Below are 23,503 nucleotides of genomic sequence, written 5' to 3'. Positions count from 1 at the left end.
TTCTTTATCAAAACAGACGACAGCTTTGAAACACCCTTGAAACTGGCTCAAAGCCTCGTCCATGCCAGGGTTCACAGCAGGGACCGTCGGCGCTCAGCTTCAGAACTCTTGTCTCCTCCATTCATCGCACAGAGTTCGAATCTTGCCCCCAGCTCGCTCCCCGCGTGAACAATCGCTCTAATCTCTAGCGCAACAGACGAGACTGCCGAGTCCCGGTCCGCATGCGCGGGATTTCAGCTACCATTCGGGACGCAGGAGCCGACTTCGGAGGGGTGGCGCATGCGTCATAAAAGGAAGTCACGAAGGGAGATAGGCTGAGAACTACTCTCCCGCCCCCCCCCCTTGAGACCAGCTCCAACGATGGCGGCGGAAGGAACCGCGGGAACCTTGCTAGAAGCGACATCCTCGGCCCAGTTCCAGGATTTCCTGCAGCGGCCGGACAGGTGGGTGCCCGTTTCGCGATTATATGAGGCTCCTCTGGCCTTTCCTTGGGGCGGGGAAGGGAAGTATCGGTTCTCCTAGTGCTCCGGTGGAGACTTAAATGTATGCCTGATTGTCAACTTTCATTGTGGAAAGCTCTGCCATTGGTATTCATCTTTGCTTATCCCCAGCCACGCTTTGATTAAAGTTTTTGCTGGCTAAGGAATGAAAGTGGACAGTATGTCATCGTCGTCATCATCATCACCATCATCACCGCTGTCTATGGAGATTCTTCTGTCTGTGCCCCACAGGTGCTTTTTCAAGAGGCAACTGGACTTTCTGGTTTTCCTTTGAAGAGGTTTGGCTTCTCATCCAGGAAGCTTCTCCTGCATGTCTTAAGAATCTCCATAGACTTCTGTCTAAGGAGACATCCATAGCACAATCAGTTAAGGGTTAGGGTTAGGGTTTATTTATTACATTATTTTCATGTTAGTGAAACCCTAATCCTAAGGGCAAGACAGTAAGTTTAATTTATTTCCAGAAGAAGTTCCCCTCTGTTTTCTGACATAAATGGTACTAGTGACCTGTCTCTTGATGCATGCCAACAGATACACACAACCTTCCCCTGAATAAAGACCTTTATGCAGTCTTATTTGTTTGACTCACAGACCAGAAGATTCCCCGTGCTTTTTTTCATCTCCCTGCAAATGGTCATGGTTTTGTCAAACTTAATTGCAGTTTGTCCCTTGAGTCTGCATGTCTCATTTTAATCCCATTCAGCATCTTTTCTGTAAACATGGTATAAAGGAAAATGTTTCTGTCACTGTATCTTTTCTTTTATGTATACTGAGAGTATTTGCACCAAGATAAATTCCTCATGTGTCCAACCACACTTGGCCAATAAAGTATTCTATTCTATTCTATTCTATTCTAATCTATTCTATTCTATTCTATTCTATTCTATTCTATTCTATTCTATTCTATATTCTATTCTATATTCTGTTCTATTCTATTCGACAGTCATTTATCTGACCATCACATCAGTCAGTCATAAGACCTGGCGCTCTTTAAATGCCATATTCATTCCCCACTCTCTCTGTTCATGTTACAATGAATGGGCTCTTTGGAGAAAAGATGGTGTTCAACAGAGCAGCCTCTGAGAATGATGAGACAGAAGTAAAAACTTTATAAGTAGTCTGGGTGGGCATGTGAACAGTGTAGGTCAATCCATCTGGGAACATTGAGTCTGAACGGAAAACAGATTTGTGACAAATGTGTTAATATGTCAAGTCCCACAGATTTCAGTGAAATCATGTCTGGATTCTACCTATTAAAAATACAGTGTGCTGCCAGGTTGGCTCCTCTCTGTTCTTCAACTGTAGAACCTTTCCGATAAAAGTCTAGTTCTTCAGTATAACATTTGCCAGATAGATTGAAATTAAAGCAAAAATCGCAGGTACACTAAGAAAGTGTACCTGCATCCTCCAAAGGAGAAGTTTATTCAGTAATTAAATGTAGCATCTCATCCTTAAATTATTTTTATGTTATTTACCATTAATAAGTGAATCCTATGTTGTGGATGCATACAGGTAGTCCTTGACTTAATTGGGACCAGAATTTCTGTTCTTAAGCAAAACAATGAGCTGTGCCTGATTTTATGACTTTTTTTGCTATGGTTGTTAAGCAAATCAGTGAAATTAAGTGAATTACAAGGTCATTAAACAAATCCAGCTTCAGCCATTGATTTTGCTTGTCAGAAGCTGGCTGGCAACTTTATGACCTGGGCCACTGCAGACATAATAAATGCATGCCAGTTGCCAAACCCCTGAATTTTGATCACGTGACTGGGGGGGGGGGCTGTGATTGTATGTTTGAGTACCAGTTGTAAGTCACTTTTTTCAGTGCCATTGTAACTTTGAAAAGTCACAAAACATATGATTGTCAAGGACTACTGTAGTTCCTTAGTTTCTTACATGTATTCTTTATTTTTTTTCACTGAAAATCAAATAATTTAGGCTACTCCAGTTTCATTGTGTTTCTTATTATTTTCATGACTGAATTGAACTAGACAGGAAATGCATGAACTTTGTGTATTATTTCTATAGAACTAGTTTTTGTGCTGAGCAAGGTAGTATTAAAATAAAACCGTGATCTTGCTGAATGTAGAGCTTGGCCCCAAGGAGTCTTGCAACCTTTGAATATGTATGAACCTAGAGGTGAGAGAAGGGCATTATCTCTTTCACATTTTAGAAAATGAAAATGACAACACAAAGCTGTATTTAGGTGGGAAAGAGGAGTTTTGATAGTGATTCAGCAGGATGTATTAATTGTTTTTCTTACTTGCTGGTACAGTACTGTTTTAAGAAATAGGTACAAATCCATTTTAGATAGAATTATTCTAGGTGAAAGTATAAGTAATACACTTACTGAAATGAAATAAAAATATGTGTGGGGAAGATTTAAGAATTTTTTCTTCTATATCCCTCACTGAAGTATCTTTCCAAAGCTGGAATGTCTGTGTATCTCAAATGATATAAACAAAGAAAATAGAAAATGAAACAAATATAGTAAAGAACAAGAAAAATATATGAAGAAATGACTTTCCAAATATCCGAATAAGAATAAACAATTTTAGTAACTTATTCTCTTAAAATGTAAAAAAATGGACTTTCTCCCATATCTCATCTCATATCTACAAACAAATCCACAAAACTTTGTCATTACAGTTTTGATGTCAGCAAAAGTCCACTATGCAATAACAGATAACAACGTATATTTTAACCTTGATAAAAAAACACTATATACCTTCTTTTTTACTTCTAACAACTTGATTTTTGGTCACTTCAAATAATGTTCTAGAACTTGATTCTTTTTTATTTTTTTGTCCCTTCTCCTAAAATTCTTTAAAGCTTTAACAAGGATCTTTTGTAAACCCAATATAGGGAAATAATTCAGATCACTCTCTTGGTTATTATTTTAATATATTTTATTACCTCTTTTACTTATTAAGGCATAAGCTGATTTATTTTGAATATCCATTGTAGCATCTTGTTCCATATCATGCAGCCTGCCATTTTTAAATTCAGTTTCAGATCAGTTTCTGCCTTCTATGGCAGGGATCCCACCCAGTGGGCTTCAGCCCACTAGTGGCCCATGGGGGGATTGCAACTGGGCAGTGGAAATAGCTGCGTGCATATGCGCAACCTCAGTTGCGTGAAAGCGGGTACTGCATTTGGGTGCTTCTCAGCAACTCACAAGGAACTACCCCCACTGGTTTGCAAAGCCAGAAATGTTGGGGAACTTCGTTCTACTGGAAAACCCGTTCCTCTTCCATAACACCTTGTAAACACAGCTTATCATTAGTAGCAGACACTCTTAAAATTAACGTCTGTGTCCATTGTTTAAAAATACCTTTCAGTGTGTCCAATGTTAAAATATTTTGCTCCATTTTTACATTAGTATGTCAAATTTAACTCTTCTTTTCCTTTAATTGTAATATTTAATTCTAATTCCTTTTAGTTTCTTCAATATGGAGCAAATCCTATCCTTTTTTTAAAAAAATCATTTTTTAGGGTATTTTCCCACAGAAAGGACTCTTATAATTAATTCCAAAATTTTAGTTCCTTAGTCTGTTTATCTATTCCTAGCAACAACATTCTAGTCATTCTTTTACTATTTATTCCAAACATTTTTCTAAAACCTTTAAACTTGTATTTAAAATTTCTTTTGCTAAGATTGAAGGAAACTCACCAGGTATTTTTAGACTCCTCAATTGAAAAATTCTTTTAGCGGAAAAGCAGTTAAATCAGTAAAAGTGATTTGAAAAAGAAGCATGTGAATCCAATGTTTGAAGGCACTGACTGTGGTTTGAGCAAGATGGTTATTCCCTTGCCTCCCAGAGCTCTAAACCATCTAGAGACCACTGTCTTATAGTCTCCTCACAAGGTCCAACTGACTGGAAAACCTGTGGGTGACTTCAGGTCCTCTCCTTATATGGAGTAGAATTATGAAGAGCTGACCAGCTTGCTGGCTCTTCATTCTACCAAGGTCATCCGCTCTGCTTTTAGAGTAACTATATTCAGTTCATTTTGTGCCTGGAAGTTCAAAAAGTGAAAAAAAGTTTCTTTTTCATAACTTTCTATGTAGAAGATTTTAATGACAACTGAGCGAGTAGGAGTTGTTTACCAACAGTTACTGAGAAGGTACTTTCAACTTTTGTAACACTTGTGGTTACAAGATGGTTGGATTGGAAGGCTTTGATATTGAGTTTCCCACTGAGAAACAGCTGTCAGGATCTATTCTTTGGCAGCAGTAAACAGGATGTGAAGGGAATGGCAATGAATGTGAGTTGAATTTGATCAGCCTTGTGTAGAATCAGTAGGTATGCTGCAGGGAATATAGGGACTGGTAATATGTCAAAATCTTGGTCTATTGCTATTGTCTATTTTGACTGACAAGTGGTTCTCTTTAGGCAAAAAGGAGGTTTTTTTCCCAGGGCCAAATTCTTACACTGTACATCTAGTTGCTTTTTACATTGCTCTGGTCTGCAAAAATACCTGACTGCTATGTGTTTCATTTTTCTTATTGCAGGTCTTTAGTGGTGGTTCATTTTTGGGCCCCATGGGCTCCTCAGTGCGTTCAGATGAATAATGTCATGGCTGAACTAGCAAAAGAGCATCCACAGGCTATGTTTGTGAAAGTAAGTCAATATATGTGTGATTGCTGACGTTATTCACACAGAACAAAACACGTTCAGTTATTCCAAATTAACTTAAAAATGTGAATTGGGGCAAATGAGTTTTGTTCAACCTCACACTTATTTTCTATTTTCATTGGTGGTATATGAAATGCTTTCTTTAGTAAAAGTGAATATTTTTATTCTCTTACTTTTAAACCAGGATAAACTGCTAAAATATTGATATAAAAAGGGGTGTGTGTGTAATTCTTGGCCATCCAGAAAATGATGCAGTACAGACTTCACTCTGTACTAAACATCAGGATTGTGGATTGTGTCAACAGTGACAGTAAAAGTGGCTAGGTTCCAAACATTGTTGCCATACTTTATTTTTAATAAATTCTGTATAGAGGCTTTTGAGATTGATAGCCTACAATAAGACCTTGATTTAACAAACTAATGGGGCAAGGGTCACCTTAGAGATGAATGTCAAAAGGCTAATGAAGTGTGTGTGTGTGTGTGTGTGTGTGTGTGTATATATATGTGTGTGTGTGTGTGTGTGTGTGTGTGTGTGTATGGCATTTCCCTACTTGGATACCATCCTGATATGCAAACTTCAGCTCCCAGCTGTTTCAGCTAGGACTGTGATAGCCAAATGTGAGCTGAAGTCCTCAGATTTGATGGAGAGCAAGTTTGAAAAAAGCTACCCTAAACTGTTATGTATCTAGAGTTATACATTAACTAATCTTTAAATTAATTAAAATTTAAAAATATTTTAAGCATAGCTGTTGAATACTCACATGAATATTTACGGTTGTTACAGTGAATGAAAGCTAGAAGCATTACTTCTCTTTATTAACATGTACCTTCACACCAATGTTTGTGCCTTAAATGTTTACTATATATAGTTTTAGACTATTTTATTATTCAAGTAATTCAGTTTTTTTGAACTATATTATGTTTACATTATGCAAAGAAATGCTTATTTGCTACTTCCAGAAAAATATTTGAATTCTTTCAAAATGTGTTCGATATCAAAACATCTGGATGTTAATAGGAAAAACTCTCTATGGTCAAATAATCAGATTTTGAGCTATTCATGTTTTAATCCTAAACATCACCAACTCTTAACCTGTTGTTATAATACATTTATCTTACACATAACAGACACAATTTGATTATTAAAGCAATATAATTAATGCTTTATTGTAATTATATATTAAAGTATAAATATAAATATATTAAAATTTAATATAAACATTTAATGTAATTATATAATTATTATAGTATAACAGATTAAAGCATAAATGTCTGTTACACTTGCTTATTTTCCATCTCCAAATTGTTCAGCATTCTCATTAATAGTTTCCAAATATGCAAGATTAGATCAAGACTTCTGTAGTTGTACGTGGAAGCCTCATTCCAATTGCATTTTTGCAGTTTGATATTGGATTGTCAATTTCTCTTGTCAACTTAGTAATACTCTAATATCTAACGGTCTTTCAGGAGTTAAAAACTAAAATGTACCAGGCATCAATAGTTTATTGAAGAAATACTCCTTTTTTTTGCTTCATAATTTGCAGAAGGCTAGAAATGTCAGTCATGATGTACTGCCTCTTGAAATTAGTCAATAGAGCAAACAGCAAGAATTGCTGTGGGCAGAAAATAAGCACTGTAATCATGACATAACTGGGGTCAGTGATTTATGGATTTCAATATAGTAGTAGCTGCATATGATTGAAAATTTACTAGGTCACTAGTGCACCACGAATTTTATTCACAGCCTCTAGGCATCTTTTGAAATGTGCAACAAAATAAAAACCTCTGAACCTGTTTTGACATGGCAGGCTCAGTGGATGACAAGCCTGCCCTGTGAGTTTCATTTAAATGCAAATGTGTCACAAACTTTTGTGCTGAAATCCTTTTTAAACATTTAACATGACTAAAAGAACAGTGTAGACAAGATCAGCCAGTGCAATCAAAACTATAAATAAGCTTTTGGAAACGAAATCATATTTCCTTTTTTTGAAAAAGCTGGAAGCTGAAGCAGTGCCGGAAGTGTCTGAAAAACACGAAATTTCTTCTGTTCCAACGTTCTTGTTTTTTAAGGTAAACTTATTTTATCTTTCTTGAATTAATACTTTGGGGGAGAACACATTATTTCCAGTGCTGATTAGATAAATGTTGGAATAATATTGAATTGATATAAAAATATTAGGAATGTCATAATTAAGTTATATAGAATTCCTGCTTTTTAAATATTGCTTTAGAAGGTATTTACAAGAAACTACATTTCCGTTATTGTACTGTTAAACATATTAAAATCATTTTTATAGCTAAGCTCATTGTGATGACTTAGTTATTAGATATTTTAGAAGCTGTGTTTTAATCATTTTGATTCTCATGCCCACTGATGGGTTTACTAACTTACTATGCTTGTGAATGTGTTTACGGAACCTCCTTTTGTTTCATTCTCATGAATTTTACACCAGCTGCTCTATTTGAATTTTTAATACAGTGATATGATTTTGTTCTCTAGCGTATGGTAATAGTTTTTTTTTGGGGGGGGGGATGTGTTATTGTCACCCTTGTAAATTGATCAAAGCGGCTACTGTCTGTTGACAGAATTCCCAGAAAATTGATCGATTGGATGGCGCTCACGCACCAGAACTGACCAAAAAAGTTCAGCGACATGCATCTAGTTTGACTCTTTCATCTGCCTCTGCTGATAATGAAAAAGAGGACCTTAATTCACGCCTCAAGAAACTGATTAATGCCGCACCTTGCATGTTGTTTATGAAGGGAACACCTCATGAAGTTCGCTGTGGTAAGAATCATTTTAAATGTTTGTGTAGTGGGACAATTTATTATATACGATTTTGTGTTATAGTTTTTTTATTTCTTAAAATCTGATCTCTGAATGTTCAGGAGTGATAAGCACTCTTTTTAGAAATTCTACTAGTTCACTCATTTAGCCTGGGTGCTAAATGGTGGGCCACCCAGTTGCCTTGGTGCAGTTTCCTTTCAAGGTTGCCTTGAAAGGCTTTAACTGAAGCTATGCTATACCTAGGTCTGGCTTTCTGGCTTCAGGAGATTTAGGAGTTATTGTTAAGAATACTGTACAGGCAGTCCTCAACGTATGACCACAATTGAGCTCAACATTTATGTAGCTAAGTGAGAAATTTTTAAGTGAGTTTTGCCTCATTTACAACTTTTCTTGCCACATTTGTTAAGTGAATCACTGCAGCTGTTAAATTAGTAACATGGTTATTAGGTGAATCTGGCTTCCTCATTGACTTTGCTTGTCAGAAGGTTGCAAAAGGGGACCGATCACATGACCCCGGGACATTGCAGCTATCATAAATGTGAGTCTGTTGATCATCTGAATGTAAATCACATGACCATAAGGATGCTGCAGTAGTCGTAAGCGTGAGACTGGTCATAAGTAGCTTTTTACAGTACCATTGTAACTTTGAATGGTCACTAAATGAACTGTTGTAAGTTGAGGACTACCTGTAGATCATTTTGGATAGAAAGGGGAACAGGGAAAGAGATAATAGAGGTTAATCCTGTATGAAGTATATGGAGAAGAGGTATGTAGAAATCCTTGCTTACAGAGACTGAAACCGTTGTTGACTGAAACCATTCCAACATTGGCAGAGACAGGTGATCAGAGTAAAATTATTTCAGACTCTTAAACCACACAGAAGAAACCTTAAAACTTAAAAGTATGATAATATTTTAAGTGTGGAAGATGGTCAAAGGGTGATTTCCTTCACATTTATAACATGGATCAGTGAGCTATGCAGTGGGTTTTTGAGGAGAAGAAAGTTTCAGCCACTTCAAAGTAATTCCTGCGTTAGGTCAGTACTGTATCTGTTGTTCTCTCCTTGGAAGGAGTTTAGTTGGAACACCTGAATATGTGAGAATCATTCGGCTACATTTATACCTTAAGAGTATATAAGAGATTCCAAGTTTGTTCATGAACTTCTGTATAGCGCCTGTATCATTTTTGAGCAATATGTTAATAACAAAAAATAGATCTCTTGTAATAATCTATAATGGATCCATCTTTAAGGATATTGTTTGGCGAATGAACCAAATTTTGACTCTACTTATCAGTACTCTCTTGACACTTTTTTATTCATATTTTTCCTCATTATCTTTTGTCTCAAAATATTTATGTCTCTAATTTGCTGTGTATTGGCTTGCTATAAGCACTATACTGTGTAAATCGTTTATTTCAGGGATCGCCAACCTTTTGGACCTCAGGGACAACCAAACTCATAATTTTAGATCCCAGGGACCACTAATTGGTTCTGTGGGTGTGGCCTAATTTGTGGGTGTGGCTTGGGCATGGCTTGTATGTAAATATTATATTTATAAAAATATTGAATTTTTCATAAAAAAAGAGCAACTTTTACCCAAAATCAGGCAAAGCAGGCAGGTAGATTGAGTTGCTCACAGAATCATTCAGTGATCTATCTGCCATTGGCTAGCTCAGTCTCTTAAATTTGCTTGCAGTAAGTCTGCGCTGAATTTGCTTGCAAGCAAACCTTCAGTCCTAAGGGAGGTTTGTCTGTACTTAAAAGCAGAGCCTAAAGACTAGCTAGAAAGCAAGAAATCTAACCATATCCTGCTTCCTAGCTAATCTAAATCTCCCTGCAAAGTAGAATAGATGATGATTGGAAAAAAGAAAAATAGCAATTTAGCAGGAAAGTTTACAGGGTAAGGAGTGAGTGGGTGGGGAGGGTTCCTGCAGGCTACATGGGCAGCGCAGCCTTGTGTTTCTGTGCAGCCTGGATTAATTGTTCTGGCGGGGTGTGTGCTCGGGGTGAGATTTCTTTGCGGCCCACCAAAATTTTCTCACGGCCCACCAGTGGGCTGTGGCCCACTGGTTGGTGACTGCTGGTTTATTCCACAGAAGTACAGGAAGTCCTCAACTTATAGCCATTCATTTAACAACTGTTCAAAGTTGCAATGGCACTGAAAAAAAAAAAAAGATGACCGTTCCTTGCACTTAACAACCATCCCAGCATCCTGACGATCACGTAATCAAAATTCAGGTGCTTGGCAATCAGTGTGCATGTACAGTGGCTGCAATGGTTCCCGGGATCCCATGTTTGCCATTCATAACCTTTCCAGCAAGCGAAATCCACGGGGGAAGCTGGATTAATTTAATTTAATATTGTGTGATTCACTTAGCGATTGCAGCTGATTCACTTAGCGACTTCAGCTGATTCACTTCATAACAGTGGCAAGAAAGGTCATAAAATTGGGTATGAGTCACTTAACGAACTTGCTTAGCAACGGAAATTCTCATTCACATTCAGTGAGTTCAGTTATTGAGTTTAGTGTAATAGTGATTGATAAGCTATGCATGCATACTCATTCCAGAACAGCAATATAACTGGAATATAAATGAATGTGAGGAAGTGATGGATTTTAGCTGAACTGTGCTATTTCTTGGCTGCTGTGTATAAATCTCATGCACGTTTATAACAACAGGTTATCTGTATATTGGCTCTTACTTCCTCAGGAAGATTACAAAAATAGTTACGATTGTATATTATAACATTCTCTAGATTGCCTTATAAGCACCATATAACTGTTTTCAGAACAGGATATCTATTTAGTATTTTTAGTATTTATTTGATTTGTCAATCGCTTACAAGATACAGGTACAAGAATAAATATAGTTTTGAATACATGAGATAGATACTTATAAGAAAAATAAACAATAGGACAGGGACGGTAGGCACGATTGGTGCTCTTATGCACACCCCCTACAACTACACAGAGTTACTGGTTCTATAGTTCCTAACAGAATGTGTCCAGGCTAATTGGCACAAGAAAGACAATGGTTTGCCATTTGTGTCTGAGTATAATTGAATCAGAAATCATTATTATGGCTGGTATTTCATCACTGCCTATATAAAATCTATTTACAACAATGGTATATTTCATCTGTGCCCTAGCTCCTTGCTTACAAGTGTTTTACTTGATGTCGTTATACATTATACAGTACACGATTATACATTGCTTTTCATCTCTTTTAGTGTACATTCTCATTATGCAGCCTTGGTCTACATGTTCTTAAATGCACACTTCAAACATTCATTAGCTTTTGTATTGCTCAGGTTGCACTGGTTTTTAAAAAGTCAAATATTTTGTTATGGGAATAAAGTATGATGTTGGTACTTTATCCCTAAGCATAACAACATTTTCAGCCTGCTACTTTAACCCTTAAAAATGAAGTCCCATCAATCAATCTTTTTGTCTGTTTATAGTTGCCTACAGCTAAAATAAAGTGTTCGTGCTCTTTTCTTTAGAAGCCTCTTACTGTAGAAATGAATTAATATATTGGTAGCAAAATAACCACCAGCAATCACCCTGTAGCTGTTTACTAATGAACTCCCAGATGAATGGGGAAAGAAGGGAGATCAGGTTCCTTGTTTCACTCGAGGCAGTACAAGAACTTAATGCTTCAGTTCTACGAAGAAAAGCAACTTATACATCATATAAATAAATACTGTTTGCTGTTGGCTCAAAATGCAGATTATGAAGACCTCAAGCTACAGTACAAAACAAAAGTAATGGGAAAATTTGCCAGATAGAAATCTTGCATAGGTTTCTTAGAACGTACACTTATTTTAAAACTGTCACAATATATCTGGTGTCTTGGAACTTGTAAATTGGGCAATATTTTTCAGATACCATGCAAAACTGTTAATATATAGCAACACATGTAGAGACATAAGGTTTCTGTTTTGTAAGGATAAACTTTAATTATAGTAGACAGGAGATTATACACACATATACATATACAGTATATATTTTGTTTTCTAGCTAGTTTTATTGCTCTTGTTTAAATGGAGTTAACAGTAAAATAATACGTTTTGATACTGAAATATAAATGTGAAATATCACAGTTGTACAATTGGGATTAAGGAGATGGGTAAGTGATCCTATTTCACTGAGCCCTTGTCTTAGCCACTTCTTGGCTGCTGCTCAGTTTTACATCTTGAATTATTAAAATATTTGTTAACCAACATTAGGCAAAAAAATATCTGGTTGAGTCAGCCATGAACTTTCCATTAATGTAAATATATTTTCCATAATGGCCACAGTTGGGGAGGAAGAAAAACTTATTATCAGGGGATGATAATGATGCTGGAATAAAATTCTGAACAGTGTTATATATTTCGTGTAGGAACCACATAAAATATAGTATCACAAGGCTGTAAGGGACCTTGGAGATATTTTAGTCCAACCCCCTGCTTGAGCAGGAGATCCCATTCTGGATAGATGGTTGTCTAATCTCTTCTTGAAAACCTCCAATGATAGAACACCCACAACTTCTGGAGGCAAGCTATTCCACTGATTAATTGTTCTCACTGTAGGAAATTTCTCCTTAGTTCTAGATTGGATCTCTCTTTAATGATCTTCCATCCATTACTTCTTGTTCTGCCTTCAGGTACTTTGGAGAATAGGCTGACCCTCTCTTCTCTGTGACAGCCCCTCAAGTACTGGAAGATGGCTATCATATAACACCCTAGTCCTTCTCTTTGCAAGACTAGACATATCCTGTTATTTTACCATAATTTAATTTTGTGGGAGGCTTTTTTAGTTAAAGGTTGATACAGCCTCATTAAAAATTGTGTTTTTCTTTTTGTCTCTCCCACCCTCCCCAATCTTCCAGGTTTCAGCAGACAAATCATAGAAATTCTTAACAAACATAATGTTGTGTTTAGCAGCTTTGATATATTTTCTGATGAAGAAGTGCGCCAAGGTCTAAAAACATACTCCAAGTGGCCTACTTATCCACAGTTATATGTAAATGGAGAGCTTATAGGTGGACTGGACATTGTTAAGGTTAGAAAATAAAATCATCTGTTTCTTTTTTTTAAGAAAAGAAATTAATTAAAAAAGCAATTTACAAATACAACATTTTTGTATTTTAGGAGCTTGAAGCTTCAGGCGAATTGGATACAATCTGCCCTAAGGCACACAAATTAGAAGACAGGTATGGTACATTTTGTTTTCTGTTTATCATAAAGAAGAAAATGGGTATATTCCATTATTGAATTTAATTCCTGTCCACTTTATAGTTTTCTTGTTCATGTTACAGAAGAAAATCTGTACAACAGTGTATATGATATGTGCATCAGCATCTTTTTTCCTTTCAATGTTTTTCATTTTAATTTCTTTTTTTCTATACCTACTTAAGTGTAAGAATACCCATTGTTGTTCTATAAAATGACAATTGCCAAATCAGGTTAGGCCTAACTAGCTTGGTCAGTCACCCAAGGATGGAAAAAATATTATCTGTATTCATTGGAAAACCAATAGGTTTGTTATTCTCTATACTAATGGCTTAAGGAGAATTTATCTTCAGTTCTTTCAAGTACAAAGACTATAATTTTCTAAAATACACTATTCTTCCAGTTCTTCCACAGAGCATAACTTACATAAAAATAGTTATGGAAAATATTTCTAGATCAAAACAGTTTTATCCCAGAGTGTTCCATTCTGAGGTTTTGAAGGGCTTTTGACCCTTTGGAATGATACGTTCCAGTTTTCTTTAGAAGTTGGAAAAGTGGATTTTGATATTTCTAGTAAGTTTGCAATCATATTGTAATACTTCTTGTGAGACTGAAATGGATATTCTGGTATAGGAATGTTCTTCATCTCATTGGTGGAGGTTCCCCTTGTCTTTATCATGTTGACCAGGAATCCCCAGCCCCTGGGCTGTGGCCCACTATCGGGTCGCAGCCTGTTATGAACTGGGCCGCAGAAGCGGGGGATGACTGCAGATGTGCATGTGCAGCTCCACTTGTGTGTGGAGCAGGTGGGGTGAGCATGCGTACACAGCTCCATTTGTGCAAGCAGGGGTACATGATACTAAATCATCACCGCTATTCTTTGGATTATTCTGAAGTAATTCCTACTATGTTCAGTAGAGATTAAATGCTGTGATTCTGGCTAGAATTCTAAGAAAAAAAGTTAATGCTTGAAAATGCATTGCTAGCGTTTTTTTTTAGAAATTTGTATCTTTCTTATTGATGTAGTTGGTTTTTGGGATTAGCCACTTCTGTTTTTATATTAAACTTTGTTTGCCATTTTTGGAAATAAATGTTAGATTTTCTTTTGGTTAAAATTTTTATAAATTCATGAGAATAATTCACAGAAGTCACTACTTCTGTGTTTGTTACATTAATCTTATTTGCAAAAATATACTAAATATTACTCTTCAATGCATTTATAATATAAATCAGTAGTTGTAAACAGCCAATTTTAGAGATTTTTTAAATTTATATATGGAAAAATATTAGAAAATAATTTTAAAAGCTGTAGCTTGTTATGAGAGAAAAATAAGTAAACATAAAATTGTTGAAAGAACAGTGACATATTTCAGTGAAATTCTGTTTTTGATCTCTATTCTCTTACAAGTTAAGATTTTATCAATATTTTCCTTTTCTAGGCTCAAAGATTTGATAAACAAGGCCCCTGTGATGCTATTCATGAAAGGAAATAAACAGGTAAGATTTGTAATAAAGCTTTAGTTTGATGAACATTGCGGCTTATTAACAGTAATACATTAGCTGTTCCCAACCTTGTGACTTCTATATACAATAGAACTACAGTGTCAGAATTCCCACCCATCATGGTTTGTATAAGAATTCTCAGAACTATAATCCCAGATTATGAGGAAATGTCAGTTGGAAGATGTCCTTGAAAAGTTGAAGCGTGAAAGTACAGTATCTTCATATTCCTGGAACTAAAAAGTATAACTCTTTGTGTTTTTTAGCCAGAGAACTAACTAAATATAAATACAAACAGCCTTTTGCCAGGAGAAAGGAGTTCCTGAAGTATAGTTTTTGAAGAATTTGATAGTAACGTTTGAGGCCAACACTACTTTATTGTTCCTGTTTAGTGACCATTTATAGTTGTGACAGTGATGAAAACATAATTTGTGACACATGGTTGCATTTAGAACCTTTGGATTTAGGTTTTTAAAGGAAAGCTGAAGTCAGATGATAATTAAAGTTGCAGTTTTATTTACCAATCACTTCATTTAGTGACCTATTTGCCAGTTCCAGTTGTGGTTACTAAACAAGGTCTACCTGCAACCATGCTTTCATGTTTAGTTAGTTAGGTAGACATGTAGAAAGTTCACAGTAGACTCTACTGCATAACTAATAAACTGGTATAAGTATCTATTGTTCTGAGATGAGGACTGGGGAAAAAATGCTCTTATGGTTTATTGTATGATTTAAATTTCTAGTTAGATGTTAAAGTTATATGTATAATCAGGATTTTCTGACATGTTATTTTTTAGAATGTCTTATTTTTTGTTTCTTATCTATGAACTGTTCCAACCTGTTGCCTTCTAAATATTTTGGGAATTAAAATAATGTTTGAGTAGTAATTCACTGTCTCTTGAGGATATCAGGTTGGAGAATGTAAACATCCAAAGACTATCTTAATTTTTTAAAATCGGTTTAGCAGAAGTCACAACTTTAAAATTAACACATGTGTTAATCTAGTAGAAAACAATGATTTGTTCTTTTCTTATTTTAGACAGCAAAGTGTGGATTCAGCAAGCAGATTATAGAAATTCTAAATAATACTGGGTATGTAACATGTATTATCTTAAATTTCGTTAAAATATACCAGCATATTTTCTTGCATTATACATGATATAAACTAAAGCATTATAAAGATTAAATATGTATTGTGATAGCCCAGAATGTAACACAAACGTAACAAAATCCAAAACATAAATAAACGTCCTTTAATGCCTCCAACTTGGCCCCACTGTTCAGTAATTCTCAGTTGGAGATAAAATGTACTGAAAAATAGTCTTCAAAAGAAAGTAATACAGTCCAAATTTAATGAGCAGATAGAGGTGAAAATAAAAACCAAACAAACTACAATGATGAAATTTCCATAACGGAACAGAAGTACTTACCAAATTCAAGGAGATAACAAGGCACAGTCTGTTGGAAGGATGCCAACCAAGATAACCTCAAACCAAAATAAAACACGCTTTGTCTCCAGCATTTGCCAGAATGCAGGTCCAAACTCTTATGCAGTTCTCACACCTGCATCCCATGAAGAGGATCAAGGCCCTCTCCTCTGGAGTAGACCATGTCTCTCCCTTATCCTTTCCTCCCTGCTTGCCTTAGGATGGATAGGGGATGGGCCTGAGTCCTCCTCTGACTGCTTAGCCGGCCTCTGCCCTTCCCCAGCCTCCTCCACAACCTCCGGAGCTACACTTCCACTCCCTGTCTGCTGTTCCTCCTCTCCCTCAGAATCAGTCTCCACCAGGGGCATGACATGTACTTTGTTAAATATGCCTGCATATTATTTTCTTGCATTATATCTTATATAATTTAAAAGCATTATAAAGATTATCAAAAACATCTTTAGTATGTTACTTCGTTGCCTTTTAATCTTTATAGTACTTTTATCTTTTCAATATCCATGAATTCTCTGATTGTATCTTTTGTTGTCCCCTCTACATTTTTGCACTCTTCCTCATATATACTGGAAGGCTCTTTCCATCTGGTTGCCTACTGTTATCATACAGAATAATTAAATAGAAGAAAGACGTTTCATCAGATTTGGCACCTAATCCTAACCCTAACCCCTCATTTCCATTCATCAGTTCTGTTGGTTTTCTCAATAGCAAGCTGCTGAACAATTTATAAGACTTGGACTCTAATGGCCTCCTCTCAGTAGTCAATTTAGGACTAATGCTAATCTTGTTAAGTACATAATCGGAATTAGATCTCGTGTTCAAGATATTTTGTTCAGGTTTCCATCTCTAGCCCTCTTAGAGTTCACTTTAAATCCCCTGGATCAAGTTCAGTATGCTTTGATCATAAGAGCTGTGGTTAGAGTGCAGTACTGCAGGCTATCTCACTGCTCACCCCAGGAGTTTGATTCTGACCTGCTCAAGGTTGACTCTCTCAACCTTCCATCCTTCTGAGGTTGGTAAAATGAGGACCCAGATTGTTGTGGGCAACATGTTTAGAGATGGCTGTAAAGCACTGTGAAGCGGCATATAAGTCTTATTGCTATTGCTTTATTCCCAGCCACTCTTTCTTGGTAAGTATCAGGATACTTTTAAACAGTTGTCTCCAGTTAGATAGATCCAGACTCAAAAGAGCCACAAAAGCAGTGAACTCTGGGCTCTTCAAGGGTGTTTTATTTTGAAAAATAAAAACAGGGTATAAATTATGAAACTTACTAGTTTATATGTGACTGTTGTATATAGCCTCTATCCTACTCTGTACTTACTATTTGTATTACTATAGTAATTACTATTACAATAGTACTATCTACTTCATAGTAGTACTATTATATAACAATGTTTTCTTCTTTAAAAAATATTATTCTGCCTTAATTTCTTTCTCTGGAATGTATTCTGAATTTTTTCTTCTGTTTCTGATCAGGATAGAGTACTTGCAACTTTCCATGTTGTGCTTCTATATTTGTACTTTTCCTTGCTTTGCCGCTCTTATTTCTTTTCCCTGGACTATTCCCTCGGTTTGAAGGAAAAACACCTTCATAAATGCCTCCTCCATTTCTCCTCCTACACCTGTTTCAAGATTGTAGCCTTATGGGCAATTCTGCCCATGCTGACATTGGGAGAAGCCTTAAATAGTAGGGAAAAGGGCAGAACAGATGCTGAGCATTTTTCTAAGCAGGTTACTCTTTGAGAGTAGGCTACCTTTCAAAACTCTTTATTTCAAGGTGAAATAATAAGTCTCAATGTTTTCTTTTTTGTTACTTAGTGTGGATTATGAAACTTTTGACATACTGGAGAATGAAGAGGTATGTTGTTCAAATGCAACTCTTATTACTGAGTTTAGAAATCTGTAACATTGAACATTAATCAAGTCTACATCTTAGGTGCGGCAAGGATTAAAGAAATATTCAAACTGGCCAACTTACCCACAGCTGTATGTGAAAGGTGAACTCGTTGGAGGCCTAGATATTGTTAAGGTGAGAAAAGATTTGTTGAGAAGTGTGTAAACATTTCATTTTAAAAAATAGATTTATACGTTATCTATTTTGATACTTACTTGATATTCAGATTTATCATTTCTTGGCTGCTTATTGCTCAATTGTTGTTTTAATGTCCTAAAAATTTGGATCCAGGATTAAAGTTAAATCAATGGAAATAGCTTTATTACATTTTATCAGGGCCATATTATTACTGGTCAGTGAGAAAGTATACTCAAATTATGGAATATGTACCTTATATGATAATTTTGCTTTCGCTCTTATTCATTAATTCTTTAATATTACAATATTATTGATCAGACCAGTGGTTTTTCAGATATGATTATTTTAATATAATTTTATATACTGATTATTTTATACCGCTATTGGTGTTTGATTTTAATTTTAATTGTGTGCTGTTCTAATGAATACAAAATCTACCTGTCTTTTTAACGTCTTCCTGCCTCAGAAAAGATGCAGCTTTTTTAATGAATAGTCGAGAGATGTACAAATGCAAGTCTGGAAAATTTTATCCAAATCGTTTTTGAAGCATACACTGCTGAGTGCATGCATACTAGAAAATCAGGCTTTGGGTTTTACAAATTATTTCTTCACTGTCCAGCTGCCTATAGTTTGACCTACTTCTGCAATACCTCTGTAATTGTTATATAGATTTCTTCTTATCATCCAAGATGTTTTGTGGCTATTGTTTAGTGGACGGCTACTTGATTCTTATATACAAATGCATAAAGCATTAATTTAAAGGAGAATATTTGTAGCTCGGGGTTGAAATGAGGAGTCCTTAGCGCTCTCTGAGCTTGCTTATTCTTTTGGCAGACATTTTGTTACTCTTTACTAGGTAACATGTTACCTAGTTAGGTAATGAAATGTCTGCCAGAAAACAAGCAAGCTCAGAGAGCACCAAGGAGCTCTCAAACATTAATTTATACAAGTTTATTTCTGGTGCTTTTGACATTTGAAACATAATGTCTTAAAGAGTTTTTTTATAACTTATCATCAGCCTGATATATTGTTGTAAAAAAAAAACTTAAATCATCATTGAATGGTCATAATAATGAAAAGTTGTTTCTTGACATCAATCAGTTATTTGTTCTAAGAGCTATCTCTTCTTACTCCCATGGGTGCATTTAAAGATATTATTTGGTTTTTAGCTTTAGTCTTCAACATTATTTTTTTCTGGAAACAATATGTTTTGCAAAAAAAATGGTGTCACATTTCTGGAAAAAAAAAGGGTAAGATTTTATTGTATACTTTAAAAAATGGCCCTGAAGGAAAAAATAGATCTGTATTTCTTGCTCCATCTTCTTACATTTGTGTGCTGCACACAATGAACAAGCATTGACTTCTAAACTAAATACTCCAGGGTCTATTCTTGTCTTCAGTGTTTTATAGCCAATGTCAAAGTCATTGTATCTCCTGGGAAAGAAGAATCAATAAGTCTCATTAGTTTTTTTGAAATAGGTTTATATTATTTAAGTCATGTAGTTATTTTTTTAAACCAATGTTCAGCAGTATACTGCAGTTCAAATACTGTATGGTTTTAAAGAATGTAAGATATTTTCACTTTCGTTTCATGTAGATTCTATTAAATTTCCTTACATGACACAGTATGCCCTAGGAATCGAGATGAATCAAATGATACAGTTCACATTTTAATCATTTTGAAAATCTACTGGGAAGTATTTTTCATCAACAGTAACATTTTTCTACATAGTTCTATTCAGCAATGTTCAATAAAAATTCAATTTCTGCAGGCAGAATCCTTTGATTTCTTTTTGATTTTAAAAACCATCTCCAATAATTGAATTTATTAAAACTATAATCAGAGCTTGAAAAATTCCAAAAACAGTTGTTCTACATTTATTACCTTTCTTTTTTCCAGCTTAGAACAGGGGTTTTTTAGTTTCATTAACAGAAATTTCTCAGGATGTTGCAAACGAATGTAGGCCGTTGCCTATAATTGTTTTAAAAAATCAGTGTAATTTTTTTAAAGTCAGTGTCTTTCTTGAAGTCAGTGTCTTTTGCACTGCATTGTTCTTGCAGACAACCAAAGATATAATAATATATGATTAACAATACACAAAAAAATGCTTATAAGATTTACCCGCCTATAACATTTACCCTTTCCCATTTGCGTGATGCTTTCCCTGCTCGTGTTTCTGTGGAAACATGAACAGAAACAAAACAAGTGTAGAATATATTCCAGACATAAAGAAAATGCCAGGTACATTTGAGGACTTCCAGTAAGTAGTGGTAATACTTTCTAATGCTTATGTTCCAGAGAACACTTGCTGTTATGAATTACAGTACTGGGTTTAGATCATGAATGTCCAGCATTTTGACTTGCCTGGGCTGGATTGAGTGAAGAGGAATTGTCTTGGGCTGCGTATAAAACATATAATAGATAATGCATTTAAATCATATAATAAATTTATGATCTTGTGGGACTGCATTCTAACTGTGCAGAGCCAAATGAAACCCATGGACCATGGGTTGGAGATGCCTGTTTTATGAAATCTTACCTGGTCTAAGGCAAAAGGCATATCTGGGAAGACTCCATGAAGATGTGCCAGATAAGATTTTATAGTTGCAATATAGCAAGTTTATATGACAGATTTTTAAAATACATTGGTAGATACCCAGTTAATTAGACTTTATGCATCCGACTTGCTTTTTTTTTTGGTAGAGCTTTTCTAATCATATCAGTCCCTGAATGTTTTCTCCCTTTCTTCCAGGAATTAAATGAATCTGGTGAGTTGTCATCTATCCTGAAAGTAGAAAATTGATGCAAAGGAAATAAATTGATCAAGACAACTGAAATACAAACATTATGAGTGACATTTGCACTGGAACAGGTTACAACAGGAAAAAAAAACAGAATGCAGGTTTCTGACTTCTTTTCATATCAGACCATACTAGAGAAATATGTAAATGTAGACCTTCATACAACTGTAAACTTGTGAACATCTTCAGACTGAATTAAAATTCAAGTTCAAAAATGTGTCTGAGTACTTTGTTTTTTCATTCCATTCACACAAGCATCCAGATGACCTAGACCTTTGTTTGACTGGTAGGTCTGCTCACCCACCATCTTATAGCCATTGAATTTTCTAATGTTGTGTTCTGATGCATGTAATAAAGACATCATTATGGGGGTCCAGTCTGGCTCCAGAATGAGGACTTCATCCTAGCAGACCTATGAGCCATATCTTTTTAGCCATATTTTAAATAATATGGCTAAAAGGAACATAGCACAACACAGAGAATTTTCCTTACCTTCACTGATTAGTAATTTAATCTGAATTTTATATATATCTTACTAAATTTGTATCCATTCTTCCAAGCCATTTGGCTTGCAGTTTCTGTAATTTAAATTAAAATGCATGAAAACAATCTTATCTATACCACTAAAACAACTTGAATAACGTAGCAATAGGGAGTAGAATCCACTCTTTAATAGCAAATAGGTGCTGAACGTTAAGAAAAATAGCATGATTTAATGTAATGCTAAATTCTAAATTACTAAACCACACAAAAGGATTAAAAACAAGTCCATGTATTCACAAAGGAATGTAAGCAATGGCGGCAGTGCAGCAAGAAATAACAGTTTCTGCAACAGAATATTTTGTCATATATTCTAGCTGACCTTAAAAACAATGGTAAAAAAATCTGCTAAATTGCAGAAAAAGCCTAGAATTTATTAATTTGTTATATTTGTATCCCATTTCACAATCAAGTTGCTGTGGAAGTGTGGAAATGCCAAATGTCTGTCTGTCTGTCTGTCATATATATATATATATTAAGTTATATATATATATATATATATATATATATATATATATATATATATATATATATATATATATATATATCTTAATCATATATCATATATATATATAATCATATATCATATAACTTAACTTTGTCCAGCACTTACATGCTGTCTGCTAGCCATATTATATAGGCATTGGATCCGAACTTGTGGGTCAAAGGACCTGTGGCAGTATTATCTTCTATGGCCTGGATAGGATAGGCAAAGTCCTTTTAGGAGATTATCCTAAAAGCATCATGGGTCCAGGTCTTTAAGGCTTTACCTGCAGTAACTATAATATATTAGGTAAACTGTTGAATTGATTCTCATGTCTGAACCTGTGAGATGCCATTTTCTGTACCTATTTCAGTTTCTGAGTGAAGGTAAGCCCTGGTAGAGTGCATCATAGTAATCCAATCCTGAAGTAATTGTTAGGCCCTCCAGATGGAACTTCATAGCTTGTGAATAATAAATACAATAATATCTCAAGAACTTTAAAATTGTAAATACCATTGTGTTGAAACAATATAATGTATGAAATTTCTAGCAATACAATAAAAGGAAAACAGAAAAATGTATTTTGCTATGATTCAGTTTCAACTTGCTCTGTCTCATCTAGTCACTTACTGCTTCCAGACATTGGGTAAGGATCTCTCCACTGCACCACTTGCTTGGTTCTGTGAGGGAAGAAGTACATCTGTGTATATTGAAGACAATTCTTCCCAAGCCCACAGATAACCTCACCCAATCGTTTCCTATGGATGTTAACATGGAGGAGAGACCTAATCCCAAGGCATCTTACGTTGAATTAATCATGAGCTCAAATGTTTCTTCAACTTTAGATTGGAACCGGCAACTCAGGAAAGAATGGAACCAATAATGGAGAATATTTGTAGCTCAGAATTAAAATGAGGTTACCTAGTTATGATGTTACCTAGTTAGGGTAATGAGACATCTGCAAAAAGACAAGCAAGCTCAAGAGGACCAAGGACCCCTCTAGAGTGGAAATGTCACAGAGTTATCCCAACTCCCAACTGTGGGCAATCCACAAGGCGATCAGTATTAAATACTATTGAGAGAGCTAATGAACCAAGAGAGCTGTGCTCCCTCTATCCAAGTCCTGATTAAGGTCATGCACAAGAGCAATTAATGTAATTTCACTCCAAGATCTTGGAGTTATACAATCTGATTGAAAAAAAAATCCAGGTGATCCATTTTATCCAGAATCCTTGATAGCTGCAGTTTCATATATTCTGTTCAATCCTGCTAAAAAAAAGGTGGAAGATATCTAAAGATGTTGGGTTTTAAGATGGCATCTTCAGTCAGGTGTGTAGTGATTTTTAAGGTTGATGGTACTTTTCCCTTTAGTAAATAATGAGCTGAACCTAACCCTTCCCCTCAATGGCTGCCCAAAGAAATCAAGGGTACAGCCTATACAGGTGAATAACTCATGCAAATAATCCATTCCACTTCTGAGTGCACAAGTTCAAAGAATTCCAGGTCATCTCACAAATAATTCCATTTACTTCACTTTGTCCTGTCCCTGTCAAAGGCACCTC

General features: G+C 35.4%; 1 protein-coding gene across 1 annotated transcript; it reads left to right on the top strand.

Annotated features, from left to right (window-relative positions):
• Positions 1-227: 227 nt before the first annotated feature.
• On the top strand, positions 228-21,134 carry GLRX3 (glutaredoxin 3). The gene is made up of 11 exons (XM_026710550.2): positions 228-443; positions 5,011-5,119; positions 7,130-7,204; positions 7,721-7,922; positions 12,798-12,970; positions 13,060-13,121; positions 14,580-14,637; positions 15,680-15,732; positions 17,902-17,941; positions 18,020-18,112; positions 20,869-21,134. The coding sequence occupies exons 1-11, from the start codon at positions 361-363 to the stop codon at positions 20,917-20,919; spliced, it is 999 nt and encodes a 332-aa protein (XP_026566335.1). The 5' UTR covers positions 228-360; the 3' UTR covers positions 20,920-21,134.
• Positions 21,135-23,503: the final 2,369 nt, after the last annotated feature.

The sequence above is a fragment of the Pseudonaja textilis genome, chromosome 4 (genome assembly GCF_049901715.1).
Source record: "Pseudonaja textilis isolate UNSWEBS1 chromosome 4, rPseTex1.2, whole genome shotgun sequence".
Lineage (NCBI taxonomy): Eukaryota > Metazoa > Chordata > Lepidosauria > Squamata > Elapidae > Pseudonaja > Pseudonaja textilis.
This window is presented reverse-complemented; position numbering and strand designations above follow the sequence as displayed.

What these genes read in the sequence shown, in the direction of transcription:
- GLRX3 (XM_026710550.2), top strand. Translation starts at nt 361, where the DNA reads ATGGCGGCGGAAGGAACCGCGGGAACCTTGCTAGAAGCGACATCCTCG. An exon ending in TCATGAAAGGAAATAAACAG is followed by an intron (nt 14,638 to 15,679) that starts GTAAGATTTGTA and finishes TTCTTATTTTAG; the next exon opens with ACAGCAAAGTGTGGATTCAG. An exon ending in ACATACTGGAGAATGAAGAG is followed by an intron (nt 17,942 to 18,019) that starts GTATGTTGTTCA and finishes TCTACATCTTAG; the next exon opens with GTGCGGCAAGGATTAAAGAA.